Below are 16,545 nucleotides of genomic sequence, written 5' to 3' on the forward strand. Positions count from 1 at the left end.
CCGAGAGAAGGACGAGATGACAGAAGGATCATAGAGATGCAATGCGAAAAGTACTGACATGCTGTCGCTGGCTTTGAAGATGGAGGAAGGGACCATAAGACAAAGAATGCAGCTGCTAGAACGTAGAAAAAGTAAGGAAACGGATTCTCCCCTTGAGCCTACAGAATGGAATGCAGGCCTGCTGACACCTGGACATTAGCCCATTGAATCTTGTGTTAGACTTCCAACCTACAGAATTATAAGATAATTTGTATTGTTTAAGCCACTAAGTTTGTGATGATATTTTATAGCAGCAATAGAAAAGTAATACAAGGAGTCATGGGTGACTCCATGATTTTGGTATGAGATACTGGGAAGAATGAAAATTCTGGATGAAAGAGTTTGGAGGACAGCAAGGTAAGATGGACAGGAATTAAAATTTGGGCTTGTTAGGGTAGAAATTTTTATTAATTCAAGTAAAAATGTCAAGTAAGTAGTTATAAATATGAGTCTGGAGCTCAGGAGAGGATATGGGCCAAAGAAATAAACAGAGTTTTTAAGTACCAGTTATTAGATGTTTTTAAAAGATATAAGACTAGACAATATCACCAGATTTCTTACTGTATTTAAATATCTGCCAGGTTACAGTTTAAATCATAAATTGTTTCTGTGACTCCAGGCTATCACTTAGAAGTGAATTTAACAGCATAAATACATTACTTTTTCATTCTGAAGTTTAAAAATATTCTAACAATGTAATCAAAATGAGGGTTTGCATTTTTATGTAATGTGGCCATTGAGTTTCTGAACTATTTCAGTTTACCCCCTTGGAAATAATAATCTCAGCTGAAACCAATGAGTTGGTCACCCCTTGCCAAGCAAATCTAAAGAAATGATAAGGAGAGTGAGGCATGGGCATGGAGAAGTGAGTGAGAACAAAGAAAGATGAGTTGTGCCTATTATGAGTAATGGTTAAAAACAATTATTTACTCACTTATCCAGTAAACATCTATTGAGTATAATGTGTGCAAGACTCTGGGTATGTAGAGATCGAGAACCGGTCCTGGTCTTTCTAAAATCAAATTGACAAGGACAGAAGAGGACAAAGAAGTTTGTTCTATGGGGGCTAAGAAAGCTGGAGTTATTTTTATGGGACAGGAAAGTATAACACTAGAAAGCTCTGGGTTGGGATTTTGTGGTTTAGGAATATAAAAGTTTGAAGAAGATATGAAAGATATGAAAGAAACCACACAGGTGCTTTGTTTTGGCTCAACAGTGACAGGTATGAAGGGAAATCTGAAGTTAGGGTCATTACAGTGTTAGAAAAGTGAGAAAACAGAAAGAGAGAGACGTCACGAGGTGATTGTAACCATTCTAGTTGGGGCCCGATGTGAATTAGGCAGAGACAGTGGGGACAATCAAGAAGGAATGGGTGTAAGAGACAGTTTAGAATTGGAATCAACAGGACAGGGGCCGGATTAAATAAATATGCAGAGCAAAAGACAGAAAATAAGGATAATGACAAAGTATCGATGGTTCTCTGTGAGGCTCAGTCTAGTGAGAAACACGTAACACAGGACTAGATTTCCATGGAAGGATGGTCGTCATTTGGTTTTAAAATGTTGAAGTGCTGCTGTGACAGCAGAGGTATGATATCCAATTTGTGGTTTGGAATAGAAGGTTTATACATGTATATTTGGGAGTCAACTTTTTAAGGACTGATGAGACAGAGGAGACAGGCAAAGGGACCAAGAAGGAGGAGTCAGCAGTTCCCTGGATGTCCTACAAAGTCCTTCCTACTCACAAGTTGTATAATGTCAGATACAAGGGAAACTGGCAAAGCCTAATACATGAAAATCAAGAAGGTTTACTTATAATCAAATATTTACAATACCATTAAAAAAACACTTTCAGACACATGAACTCATTTGATTCACTACAGAAGTCGGTTAGAAAGTATTTTCGTTTCATTTTGTAGATGAGGGAACTGAGAGAATTTAAGAGACAAGTCCCACAGTTCATGAATGGAAAATAGATTTCAAAGTCAAGTTATCTGGGATCAGATACTGGAGAGAATCTGGGAAAAATAAAAGCCAGAGTCTTTATAATGGCCTGTCAGGTCTTACTGATTATTTCAATCAGCCCTTACTTCTCTGACCTTATCTCCTACTATTTACCTCCAAACACTCTCATCTAGCTCACTGTCCTCCTTTGCTATTTTTCAAACATGCCAGACATTATTCTACCTGAGAGACTTTGCACTCACGATTCTTTCCTCAAATGTTCTTCCCCAGAATTCTCTCATCTCCTTCAAGTCTTTCCTCTACTGTCACCTTCTAAATGAGTTTTACCATCATTCTATTTCATATTACCATACATTTCTCTTTATTGCTTTTTGAATATATTATATAACAAAGCAATGTATAACGAGTATTATTTGTTGCGTGTTTCTTCTGCTACAAAGTAAGCTCCGGACAGAGGGCAGGGATTTTTACCTGTTTTCACATGACTATTCCAAGCACCTAGAATGATGTCTGGCACATAATTGGAGCTCAATAAATATTCGTTGAGCCCATAACTTTTGAGCAAACTCTCTCTGCCATGTTTTTGGAGCAAAAGACAGACTTCAGTGGGTTCTACTGTGAATGCTGGTGAAGGACAGAGTGAAGAAGTGGTGAAGCTAGGCCAATGTCTTCAGAAATTTGGTAGTAAGGAAAGAAAGGAGCTCAGATAGTGTCTGATGAGGCAGAAGCAGAGTCAATGAGAAGTTTGATCCTTTCCTATAAATGAGGAAGATCTGATTATGCTTGTATATTTAAGAAATCTGGGTAGGAGAACATGCTAAAGAAGAATGTCAGAAGGCTGAATATGGAGGGATGAAAATTAGAAAACTGGCTATATGGTTAAAGAAACTATTTATTTAGACCATCTCTATCACTCAAGAGCATTTCTAACAATCATGAAAATTCAAAGCAAAGGCAGATGGTATCAGAATCTGCTTCTGCTGACAGCCTGGGCTACATGTTGAGAACATTATAGATATGAAAGCATTCAGCCAGAGGCTGTGTTGCTGCCTTCAGCACCATGCAACATCTGAGATGTAAAAATAGAAGTTGAGAAATAGAACAGAGAAACCAGAATAATATATATCATTATTAGACAGATCTTCTGAAAAATTAGAGAAATGTGACTCACCCCAGTAGCCAATATACACAAATGAAGATGCCCCACACATATAGTTGGACACATTTCTGTGTAGTGTGCAGGGTTGCAGTAATCTCAGTTGGAAGTGCAATATACTTCACTAATAGGCCTTCAGATTTTCTATCTCAAAATGCATACTTCTCATTTCTTTAGGGTGATCACATAAACACTTACTGATGCAGGGATAATGGCCTTCAGTTATAAAGGTCATATATGAGCCCTTCTTCCCTGGGCATGCAATAGTCAGAGCCCCTCCCCTAGGCCCTGGGGAAAGTATGTCACTCATTGAAGAGGATTTGGTGGCAGCAGATCTGTGGACACTATCTTGTGGTGCATGATGCCTCCTCGGAAAAAGCAGTCCCTTGATCTCTGGAATCATTTGCCCTATTGTTCCTGTCATGAAAAGACAACATTTACATTACATGCATAGTTCATAAAACTCTCTCCTTCGGATCTTGTGTTCCAACTTCTTTTGGGCAGATGGGCCTTTTTGAATATTGTGATTTAAAAAAAACAAATTGAATGTTTTGAGGTCTGTTGAAGTCATTACAAGCTTTTATTAAACACCTAATACCTGTCAGGCTTCATTTCATTGCTTTTCCTGGATTATCTAATTTCATGCTCAAACAGCCCCATGAAATATGTATCACTGTCATCTTTATTTCATAAATTAAAAAACTGAGGTTTAGGACATGAAGGAATTCACTCAAATCACAATTAGTTGGCTATAGAACCAACACAAGCTAGATTTAAAGCCCGCACTGTCGACCAGGGCACTGTACTTCTTGTGAAGTTTAGAAGTCTTGTCTCTTTGGCATGAGAATAGAAAGGTTTACTGTCCCTTTTTGTTCTACCACGGAGAAGTTGGTTTTCACTCTTGAACTAGTGAGTGTCCTTCCATGTAAGTCTCCAAACAGATAATTTGCAAATAAACTTTTATGTGTGGATATATTTCTACTTTTAGCATGACTAAAAGTAGAAATAACTTTTATGTGTGGATATATTTCTACTTTTAGCATGACTTGTTTATTCAGTAGTGGATTATAAAGCTTTGTTATTTTGGTTTAAGCTTCTGGAGTGATCCACTCATGATATGAGTAAGAATAACATTTGGCTGTGAATAATCATTTTTTTTCCCTGACATGAGAGTAATTTTCGTTTTTTGGTAGGGTAAAATGTGTGTGTGTGTGTGTGTGTGTGTGTACACACACATACACTACTTATACCCAGGTGAATTAATCAAATGATTGAAAGCTAATTGGTCAAATCAATAATTTATTTGAAACTATGAATTGGCTGAAAAAGAGCAGCCTCTCCAAACAACAGTGTCAATGTAGTAACATTAGTGCTGCTACAAAGTGGATGAGCAACTTTCTATGCACCTGCCATGTATCAAGAAGGGGGAAATGAGGGGGCGATTCTGATTCCTAGGTACATTTATAGCACCTTGTCTTGTATTAGATTTTATGTTTTTGATAACAAATTCATTTTAGTAGATTATGTTTTACTTGGTAGACAGTATTTTAATTAATTTTTAAATTTTATCTCTAGCTCTAAGTGAATTATTCAAAAGTATCTAGGCTCAAAGTGACTGCTTTCTAATCTTAGTTGATGTGTTCTAATGCTTGTGCATCCTAGGATGGTTTTTATATTTTTTTCCTCGTTTTAATTAGTTTAACCATTTTAAATTTTTTTTTAAATTTAGTACTTTTTAAACAAGTGTCCTTTTTGCCTTATATTTTCATCATTTTTTCAATTGATTTTTTACAATATCTTTTAAAGTCTTTTCATGAAGTAAATATTTATTATATACAGAGGAATGACTTGTCAGTATTTCTGCAAAGTATATTAATGTAAATTTATGAGAAATATATATTTTTTGCTAATAATTTTAGGGCATTATTGCACCTCTGACCATCTTTGCTGAAATACATAATTAATCCCTTAGTTTGGCTATTTATTGTTTGCAGAGGGACAGTGGGCATAATAGCTATAATTCTTCAAAGTTAATGAGATTATTTTTAATGAGTTTGTCCTTCCTATCAATTTTTAAAGCTAAATTTTTTTGTCTTTAGATTCTTGAAACTACATTCTTTACCACCATCAATGAGACACAGTGACCATGATTCAAAATGGCTGTGGACCCAAGAGGAAAGCTGTGGCTTGGCTACATAATGAGGATGACAAGGAGGAAGCTGGAGATGATACAAAGTCAATGATGCTATTTATTGTGAGTTACTATGTGCTAACAGCTTGTTTCATGTCTCACAGCTATCACGTAATGATGTTTGCCAATTCTGTCTCCCATTTTACAGATGAGAAAACTGTATTCTAGTCAGGTTACCCAAGATCATTCAGATATGAAGTTGCAGGTGGATTTCAAGCCTGAGGTGGCGTGCCTTTGCAGTTTAAACCATAGCACAATAAGGTCTCCCTGTTACATATGGAAAGGCCCTCCACTGTGATGTCCTGTTCCTTCCCATACTCCTGAGTCATGAGTGATGCATTCCTACCAATTCTCAGGTAATCAGGAATCAGTTGGTGAGCAGCTTTTCTTTAAAAAGCACCCCCTTTTCCTTCTCATATGTACCAGCAGGATCGCCATCTTCTCTCTGCCTCTTCATAGTTCTGTGGAATGAACTTAAGCAAAAAGTCACACCCCATAACCTCGTATTTGGATTTTTAAATTTTATTTTTAAAAATATTATGATACACCCTGATGTAAGAATAGGAGACACTGTCACTTTATTCGAGCCTATTTAGAGCAAGTCCAATAGCAAATGAATTTGATGCTATTTCATCTCATAGGAGAAAAGAACACATTTTCATTACTCAGTGATGAATCTAATGATAAAATCTAGATAGAGCCAGATCTATATTTTGTTAACATTTTTATTACTATGTGCTCTCAATACAACAAACAGCATCAGTAGTGTACACGTTGATAAAAAGGAAGTTTTAGCTTAGTAGAAAAGGAAGCATGAAGATCAGAAGTATAACGAATATGTACATCTTTATGGGAGGTGTATGTGTGTGACCATCTTTCCCCATATTCTCCTGTGGACCATATTTCTCCATATTCTCAAGCAAACTAGAGAGAATTCATTCTGGGAAAATTTGGGGGGACAAAAGACTTCTACTCGAAGCTTAGGGATTTTTTTTTTTAAATGATCTGGAATTCACCTAATTTATTTGACTTTCGAAAGTCTTGCACAAAGTAGCAGCGATTTCCTTGGAGGTATACAGTCAACAGGTGAAGCTGTTAGTTTACCATGGTTAAAATACAAAAGTCCTTGCACATTCTGTGCTTTGAGCGTTAACATATCTAGATTTTTGTTTGCATAATACATTTTTAAATAGTTCAGGAACTGAACTCAAAAACATGCTAACCCTTTTCTTTTTTCTTTGAAGTATAATTCATGAAGTATGTATCTCTTTCACATACTTAAAAGTTTCTAATTCACTATTTCATAAAAAGCTAGCTGAGTCCATGATATTTTGTTTTATTGAATGGAATCAAATTATCAACTTTGTATCAACCACTTTAAAAATGCAAATGGTTTCCATCACATTCAATTTGTTCAAATTTAGTTCTTTGATGTGATGTTGTAGTTTGCTTAAATTTCTCTAGGTACAGAACAAAGCATGCATCTCTAATTATGTCTCTCTAGTTTACCAAAATAGTCATTGATATAGTGTAAATATTTAGTACATAAAAATACTATCAAGAAAAAAAAATCAACTTTTAATAAATATCTTCAGTTCTGAATTCTATATACAAGTACTTTACATCTACTCCCTGGAGAGAGCATTTCTGGTTTCACTGTGAATAAGGTGACCACTGACATAAATTACTAGCACATTATTGCAGTCAGATGCATTGTGGTTGTGAACATTTGGATATGAACCATGCAGAAAATAAATATTGCAACCATTGACAAATGCTTTCTTGAACTTGCTTCCAAAGCCCTACTATACTTGAGAGTTAATTCTAGTTCAATGTTTTTCTCAGCTACCAACATACAAATTATCTTAAGACATTTTTCCTTTGCTATTACAGTACCTCGAGTATACCTTTTTGTATGTGTCAACAGGGGGGAAATAATAACAAGAAAAGAGGACACTTGAGGGGTGCCTACTGAGGGCCTGGTTAAGAGTGTTTTAGTATTTTACTGGTCTCTGTTCCCTGTGACCACAAATATAGTAAGACACAAATCTTATTCCTTTTTTATGAAAGGATAGTCTGTAATAGGTAAGCTGAAATCCGTATATCTTTTTTTCTGTTATTTAGGTATCACTTTGTTGATTAAACAAAACCCTTTGTATTGTCAGTAGCTGCAATTCTAACTTCTTCTTTATAATGTTCTGCTTTGAAAATTCACCCATAGAGTGTCAAATAAGGCAATACTCAATGACAGGCACCTGGAACATCCAGAAATGTAATATAGTAAACAATCGTTTGAGAACACATCTCTTAAAATAATACTGATTTCTGCAATATACAGTATTTACACAACAGCTGCAAATTTGCTCATACAATATTTCTAATATAGATAAATAGAAATACAAGTCTACGAATTCTTTGCTCGTTTTCCAAAATATTTTGTTAAGGTGTAAACAGTTGGCACCTCTTTTCAATTTTTACTATAACTTTTTTAAAACAAAAAATCAGCTGATATGCACAATTGGTTCCAGTCCCTTTTCTATTTAGAGAGTGACCAATACACTTAGCAATTACTTTCCTTCTGTTAATAATCTTTGGTGCTTTCTTCCGATGAATTCTGGTAAATGAGTCAATGCAGAACAAAAAAAAGGATGAAAGCAACTAGAAAGTGAACCAGCACTTTTTGTTCTTCCACTTACAGGTATAATGAGTTGACAATCTATGAAGATTTCCACTTTAAACAAGCTGTATGCACCACGGGGAGAGGGAGCTTGTCCTGGTCTTCCTCTGATTTCTAGCTTTTTAGATTTACTTTCTCATCTTTCCAAGGTGGATGACCTTATCGGATGTCTCTTGTCAATAATCTTTTCATCTTTCTTTGAGGTTCTTGCCTGAGAAGAAGCACCTATTGAATCACTGACTGCCAGGAAGGGGGCAGCAGCCATTTGTGAAGATGAATTGAGGTGGCCACTCTTGGTGGCAGGGGAGACCAGTCTCACAGTCTTAGTTCCTGTTTGCTGAGTGCTCCTCTGGGGTAAGTTAGCACCATCAGGTTTACTGTTTGGCTTGAAAGCAGCATATGCATTTGGACCTCCCATGGAAGAGATCCTACTTAAAGATTTCTTCCTCTCAGAGGGTATCTCTGAATAGTAAGTAACCAAAGATGTAGGCATTACTAGAGATCCAGGGAGGTCACTAGGGTTAAAGATAGCATCATCATGAGTTTCAGCAGCTTCTGGAAGGTACGATGGCGGCAGGGTGCTACTGCGCTTACTACATGACTCGCAACATAACTTGTTATAACCTGGTATGGAGCAGTATCGTGCCAGCACCTCCATTTGGCAGAATATGGATTTATCTCCCAAACACGGCTCTTCTGTGAAAATTAAAACAAAACATCTAAACATAAAATATAAAGAGGAAAAATTGTTTATGAATATAAAATGATTTAATTGATGAGAGTTGTCCACACGAGCCTTTACGTTAAAAATATCAGTAGTTCTTTATGTGCAAAGCACTTGGACTGACCCCCATTTGAATATCTCCACCAGGAGACTTCAGATTGTGGGTAAATTTTTCTTCCTACTAAGAACATATATCTGATTTTTGAATGAGAAAATAGGATTTATTCTACCACATATATTTTTTAGGAAATCAAGGGGCATCTGTTTTTTTACGGCATTTAAGTCTTTCTAATATAGTAGCCTCTATATTAAATTTCAAATCAAAATACTAAAGACCTGTTGGAACAAATTAAAAATATATTACTAAAAGGAAAATCAAGATCTTGATTAGAAAAATATTCTCCAGAGTGAATACAATAGTTTCATGTGTACTAATGAATATCCTCAGGTTATTTCAAAGTGCAAATTTGGGTAAAGTGTGCCAACTTTCTTATGAATAAATCATGGTTCTTTAATTTCATTGTTTAAAGATGTTTAAAGAGTACTAAAGTAACATCCATGAAACATCTGATACACGTGTGTATACTATTTTTATTATTTAAAAATCTTATTGTATACAGATTATAAGAATTAGAGTTTAAAAAAAAATTCAAATATAGAGCCCATGAAAATGTTTGTACTTATTTTCAGTCATTCCAGGGCATATCCTATATGGATCTCATGCACATAGTGCAGCACAGAAATACTGATTCTCCTGTCCAATTAATAAATGCAAAGAATTACAAATTGTGGCATTTATGTACTGTAATCACTTTAAATTATAATGTGTTATTGGATAATACTAAATTGCTAGGTAAGGAACCTGCCATATAACTTGTCAAAGAAATTGAAAAAAGAAAGGTCAGTTGGCAAGGCCAATAGAGAGCTAAAACTACCACCTTTACTTAGTACCTATTAGAAATTATAAAATTACCCCTCAGAGTTATAATACCATGCCTACTTCCCAGATTGTGGAATAACTTGATCTGCCGAATGTCTGTTTACAGATCTATTATTATATAGTATGATGTGTTTGAAATTTCCTATTAGCTAAGGTAATCTAGTTATGTTCTGAATGCCTGAAAATCACATTAATGGTTTCACCTCAAATATCTATTCTCATCATATCTAAATGACTTTTTCTAGGCCTATATCTTAAAATAAGGAAATTAATGTCTTATGCATTGAAAGCTCTGGCCCAGTTCAAAGCTTTCTGTTCTGAGTTAGGGCCACGTGAGAGTCTCCTGTCTCTGTGAGCAGCTTGACATTCATGCCTAGGTCTAATTATGGCCAGAATATGCTTCTGTATAAAGAAAAAGGAGAGAGGTTCTGAGAAGAAACAAATAAGAGCAAAGGAATATATTCATTTTATGATAATTTGCCTTGGAGTAGATGGGAAGGGCTTAACGACAACAATAAATAGTATAATTAAAATGGTGCATAGAAAAGGATTCACATGACAGAAAATCATTAAAATTAAGAAATTTGTTTTTAGCCTTCTCAGTCCATGCCCAAATAATAACATAAAGTTCAGGAAAAGAAATTTACACATGGCCTCAAAAGGCTTTTGACTCTTAATTGCAGCTTGAGACTTATTATATATATGGATTTATATATGGTAGAAAAAAATGGCCTTTTAGAACTCTTAGAATGGCTTTTGGGTCTACATTTCAGAGCAAGAGAGCAGCGAAAAGGAGGTAGAATCACTAACATCGTGATATCCTCTCATTAGCACCTCTGTTTTACAATAAGACATTTTCTTTTAACTAAAGGAAGAAAATGAAGCAAATTTTTATGACAATTAGTCACATTTGCGGAAATATATAGGTAACTCTATCAGCTATTAATTAAGATCAATAAAGCTTACAAAGTGGTTAGCCTCCTGGTGGTAATGCCTTCATAAGAATAAAATATTAGGGTAAATAAACTTTACACCTTCTGAGTAAAGTTTGTTCTTTTGGCTTCGACTCGTGTTTTGAACTTTCAAATATACTTTCCAGAGAAAACTGATTAAATATACGAGTCCTTTGTCTCCCCCGCATGGTCATACTTGTTCAGGCCAGCAACCATTTCAAATGAAAATTTATAATGAAATAAATAATTAAGACTTGAGGCCTGAAATTTCCTCAAGACATTTGATAAAATAGCACTTTGCCAATTTTCTTGAAAAAAAAAAAAATACTATATAGCAGATGTCAATATTCAATGACTTATTTATGGTCTTATAGGCCAACAAAAAAGGCGACTTCTTTAGTCCCAAGGCTCACTAGTGTGGCAGAGCAGTGTCCACAGTTGTCATTAGGCCAGACTTAGAATTTTACCTAAGTGGAAGCTCGTGGTGGGGGTAGAGGACAGAATGGAGAGAATTGTGAGACACTTCTGGTGCAGAAAGGAAGGAAGAGGAAAAGGGGAGCCAGGAAGAGATGGGGAAAGGGAGGAGAAGAAACGGCATGTGTTGAGCAAGACCAGACAGTGACAAAGGAATGAAAAATGGCAATAGAAAATGAGGCAGAGGGGACAGAGACATATAAATAGAGCGAGCACAGAAAAGGAGGGAGATGGAAACTGAAATATATATTTTGTTATACAATAGCAAACTGTTGTCTGTTTTTAAAGAAAATCAACTCTGCTTTTACAATACAGTAAGAGAGTAGTAGGATAGGCAAGTTTTTGCATACATGCAAAGCATCTATTCAGAAATCACCATGGGGGAGTGCACACAGAGGGAAGAACACACACTAGAAACGGGTTTTTATATAGTATTTATCACCCACATGTCTAAATTGAATAATTGTAGTACATTTGAAAACCTTCTGCAATATTATGCTTTTACAATGATGAGAGGTTATAAAGAAAATCAGAGAGAAAATAAGTAGCTTTTCTAGAAACACAAATTGATGGAAACTACATAGACATGACAGGGCCCTCATTCCAGCACTGCTGCCTAACAGAAACCATGGGAGAGGCTGCAGAGGTTAGGATAGTCCACTGGGGTGGCACATGGTCTCACACACCATTCTTAAGAATTGTATTAGGCTAATTTTTTAAGGCTGTTTTTTTTTTTTTTTTGCGGGGGTGGGGGGGTATTTTCGATAAGCAACTAGAAATTCCAGAACTTATCCTGAAAGGAAATTCTGCTTCCTGAGGCTTAAAAAACATCGTCAGAACAGTGAAACCAAGTAGCATCACACCTACCATTACAGGGAGGCAGCTGACAAGCTCTGACGGACTCGGGCTTTTCCCCGACACAGTGGTCTCCAGCCCTGCAAAGGACCTGCCTCACCTCCGTCCCTTCGCCGCAGGTTACGGAACACTACAGAAACAAAGGCTGCCATTACAGACGTTTATTGCACCAAGACCCCTTTCTTCCTTTTCCCATGCACACACATGCACACAGCTCTGCAGTTCTTTCACTATGGTTGTGGTATTATCAGTGATTTGGAGACAGATAATCTTAGTTGTATTCCCTGGCTCCATCATTTACCAGCCTAGACACATTGCTTTCCCCCCTGAAAGCTGGGATACTTCCCTCATAGGGTTGTTATAGAACTTAATGAAGGAGATGATTTATGTTAAAATTATGCCTGGCATGTAGTAAACATTTGATATGAAAGAAGCCATTAATATTATAATGTTAATACCTACATAGTTCTGAGAAACAGGACTGGTACCTGTTTTCAGGGAGCTGATCATGGTATTGGCTTTTCCATCCTTGCACCTTCCTTAAAGATGCAGAATTTACTGACATTCTACGTTGGTTAATTCAACCTCCTTGGAATTATTATTACACTAAACCCACAAATTCTTTAAAGGGGCTGACTGCTCTACAACTGAGTACAGAAATATCTATTCTATTGATCTAAACTGGAGCTACAGAGGAAGGGACCCTGTTCTTGGACTGAGGGGAACAGAACATGAGTTATACTTATGGTCTGAGTTATACTTATGGTCTGTGCAGGTGACTTCCACTTGCCTGTCTTTCCTTCTTGGGCCTGCTCTCCACTTCCTCCTTCATTCTCTGCTTTTTGATGCCCTTTCCTTCTATAAACTCTTCTTCTGGGACCCTATGATTCCCCATTATAAATCTTTTGAAATACCAAAGACATGGGGTTAATTCAGGTACCCTAACATGAGTCAGCCAGTCACCAAACAAACATCATTAACACAGGCACCAGTTGGGTACTGGGGAAGCAAAGTATATGGTTTTTGAGAAGTGAGTGGAGCAGTAGTAAGCCTCTTTGCCTTTGAGAAGCAGAGGAAGAACTGTGGGAAAGGCATCCCCTAGAAGGTGGTATTTTGGAGATGAGCCTTGATCAATGAGAGGGAGTCGGTTAGACAGGAGAAGGGGGAAGGGCAGCCCACTGAGATGTAAGAGGCTCGAACCAGCATGGTCTTTTCTAAACAGCAAAACGTTTACTCAAACTGGATCAAGAACTTAGAATTAAGAAGAAATAAGAAATATCAGTGTGGGACTTCTTGTGATCATTTTGCAATATATACAAATATTGAAACATCATACTGTATACCTGAAACTAATATGTCTATTACACTTCGATAAAAAAAAAGAATTATTATCACGGTCAAATGCGGCAGGGCCCAACATTCGGTGTCAGGGGTTTGGAATTTATCCTGTAGGAATGGTAAAGTCAACAAAGATATTAAACAGAGGATCAGTCACCTTTTGACTCCTCTGTGTCACAAAACACCAAAACATGGTTTGCCCCTACCGATGTCATAAATGCAAACACTTGAAAAAAATATTAGTGATTACAAAATATGTGCATTTCTCCATTCACGCAAAGCCTACTTGATATTTAAGTCAAATTAAAATATGCTTCATATGCTTACACACACATGCACACAGAACTCACACACCCACCTCATTCCAGGGCCCCGTTTTCCACTGAGCCGGGCAGGGCACTCTATTACAAGGCCGGCGGCTCTCGGGACGGTCACCCACACAGTACTTGCTGTGCACAGAGCGGTTCGAACCATCATGGAGAGGCTGAAGGCAGCGTACGGTGCGAAGTTGATAGCCGGAACTCCCACAGGTTTTGGTGCAGTGCTCCCACTCCTCTGCTACCCAGCTGTGGGTGTGGGGGTTAAGATTGAACACAGTCACTGGGATGTAGAGTGTGCACCTTCCTGCACTGCAAGCCTAGTCTATTCTGCTGAGTGATGTGCATCCCAGTGGGGCACACTGCTATTCAAGAAGCACTTTCAGAAAGATGGATGCATCGAATAATTAGAGTCTTAGAATTTTCTACCGATAGGCCTGACACTTCTATTTTTAATGGATTACTATTTTTCTGCCTCCCAATAACTCTGAAACCTTTTCTCCTTTCCTAAAAGATCAACAGAGGGTTTCTGAAACTCATCTTAAGATTGCCCAGTTAGGTTCAAGGATGACATTAGTTTTCAAAAACACATCGAATGACAGCCATATTGCCCACTGGTGTTAAACATCTGAGAGGAAATAGAAAAAGGAATCCATCTGATGCTTGCTAAGGCAAACTGAGTTTAATCATGTTTTAGTATTCCGAGATGACTATTTCATTTCTATGACTGTGGCCATGAAGGCTGAGTATCTATCCTGTTTGGAAAATTCAGTCCTTCATATTGACCTTTAATTTATCTGACAAAAAGGGGAAGGTAGTATGCTTCTAGGGCTTGAATGCACCTGATAGAAATATTTCCAAAAAGGTATTTTCAAAAAGATTTCCCATGAGACATTTCCAAATCCTGGTGTAAATGCCCCCAACACTCTCCAAATCAGCTGTGGATACTATATTATGGGCAATTCTCCATTACATGTAGTTACAAGGTCTAAAAGGGCTGTCACTTTTGGTGTTGAGTCTATCTACTTAATCTGTAGGAATGTAATAAAGGCATATTATTTATCCCTTCTAAAGTTACTTTCTCTCTGCATTTTATTGCTGTATATATGGGGCACCAAAATATAACCATGCTAAAACCTCAGCAGTCTTTGGTATTCACAGTTTCAGACTGCTCTAGTTTGTCAAACAGGCAGTAGAATGTACTGTAGCAACTAAGAAATTGTATTCAGTTTTAAAGGCCTCACTAGTGACTCTCATTTGAAGACAGATATTATATGAGAAGTATATATTTCATAGTTATAGATGCTTCTGGTTTCCTTATTCCCTCCTGAAATTCCTACATGACAACAAAAGATAAAAATGGTATAAACCCGCAAAGGCAAAAAAGAAAAAAATTGAAAAGAAGCCACTACAAGATAATTTGGAACCTAGAAAGCAGTTGGACATACGACTACTAATTCAGCTGACCTACAAAAGATGTTTAAGTCGACAGTAGGAGCTGATAAACAAAGTGACACAGAACTTCAGAAACATACAGAGATTGTGGCCTTAGGTGAAAGTGTGGGTGAGGGCAGGGCTGAAAACGGGGGGCTGATGGAAAGTCTGCCTGGAGGCAGTTAGACCTCTGGGTAATTTCCCCTCCTCCAACCCAGCAGAAGACTTGGGGGTTATCCATAGAAGGTTATCTAGACTTTTAACTTGTGGATGACAGACATAGTCAAGAGACAACAGAGAAAGAGACCATACTGAAAACTGAGGCTTATTGAGAAATCCACACATGGAATAGTGAGCAGACCCTAGTTGCCTACATATACACATCTTCCAGTACAGCTACTAAATAAGCATATACCTTGTCAGCAGGAGACTGATTCTACTCTGTGGAAGCTGATCATTTTATTAGAAAAATCCTAAATATACAAATAATTTAGGGTCTTTCAATGCAATAGTCTAACGGCTCTCCCTTGAAGCCCACAAGCAAACAAGTCTTGGCCAAAACACGAGCTTTCAATCAGCCAGTTTAAAACTGCATTCTTATATATGCATGAATAGCCAATAATCGCCAAACACAGAAAGCCTCTAACACAAATCACGAAGGTGAGGAAAAAGAAACAAAAGAAGAGAACTCAAAAGATGTAATGCATGAAGGAGAAAATAACCTTTAATATACTAAAAGACATAAAATACGTTACATCTGTGAAATAAGAATCAAATGCCTTAAAAAAGGAAAATTTGAGGAACAGAGTTCTCGGATATTAAAACTCTCTTGAATTTTAACAACAATAGCAAAAATGAAATACTAAACAAATGGAATACACAATAGGAGAAAAGAAAAGAAAATTAGATCTGTCTAGGAAGCCTGACTACAAATATCCCTGAAAAAAATAACAATAAAAAAAGAAAAAAAATATGAGAAAGTCTGACGTGAAAATATTGTTCTCGTGTTTTAAAAAGACTACAAGTACACGGCACGACAGATGAGAGAAGAAGAGCACCGAGGCAGTTTCATCACTGTGACATCTAGGACACTGGGAACAAAAAGATCCTAAAAACTTTGGATGTCAATAATAGGTCTCATGGAAAGAACTGGGAATCAGAATGACAAAAAAACTTTTCGACAGCAACACTGGAGTCTAGAAAACAATGGAACAGTGGTAGCAAAATTCTGAGGGAAAATAGTTTGGAATTGTATATGTGTATGTCCAAATGATCTAGAAGAAAGATTTCTTATATACGCTTATATTTTGACTTCTTGTATATTTTTCTTAAGTGTAGAAGAAATTCTTACATAAAAATTTTTACTCTCTCTATATATACTTTTTTTTCATAAAGCCACTAGAAGATATAATCCACCAGAATAAATGAATACGCCAAAAGATAAGAAGACAAAGAAGGCAGGAAACAGGAGATCAAATGTCAG

General features: G+C 36.8%; 1 protein-coding gene across 4 annotated transcripts in view; it reads right to left on the minus strand.

Annotated features, from left to right (window-relative positions):
* Window positions 1-5,905: 5,905 nt before the first annotated feature.
* ADAMTS3 (ADAM metallopeptidase with thrombospondin type 1 motif 3) overlaps window positions 5,906-16,545 on the minus strand; it is a 242,380-nt gene continuing 231,740 nt past the window's right edge. For 2 of the 4 annotated variants that reach the window (XM_023530862.1, XM_023530863.1), the window contains exons 20-22: window positions 13,670-13,877; window positions 11,986-12,103; window positions 5,906-8,723 (exon numbers count right to left, since the gene is read on the minus strand). In XM_023530862.1, the coding sequence (XP_023386630.1) occupies window positions 8,164-8,723; window positions 11,986-12,103; window positions 13,670-13,877 (886 nt within the window). In that variant the 3' untranslated portion in view covers window positions 5,906-8,163. The remainder of the gene's footprint in view (window positions 8,724-11,985; window positions 12,104-13,669; window positions 13,878-16,545) is intronic. The other 2 variants (XM_011360511.2, XM_023530861.1) reach the window with 1 other exon arrangement.

This window comes from Pteropus vampyrus, unplaced genomic scaffold (assembly GCF_000151845.1).
Source record: "Pteropus vampyrus isolate Shadow unplaced genomic scaffold, Pvam_2.0 Scaffold56, whole genome shotgun sequence".
NCBI classification, from domain to species: domain Eukaryota; kingdom Metazoa; phylum Chordata; class Mammalia; order Chiroptera; family Pteropodidae; genus Pteropus; species Pteropus vampyrus.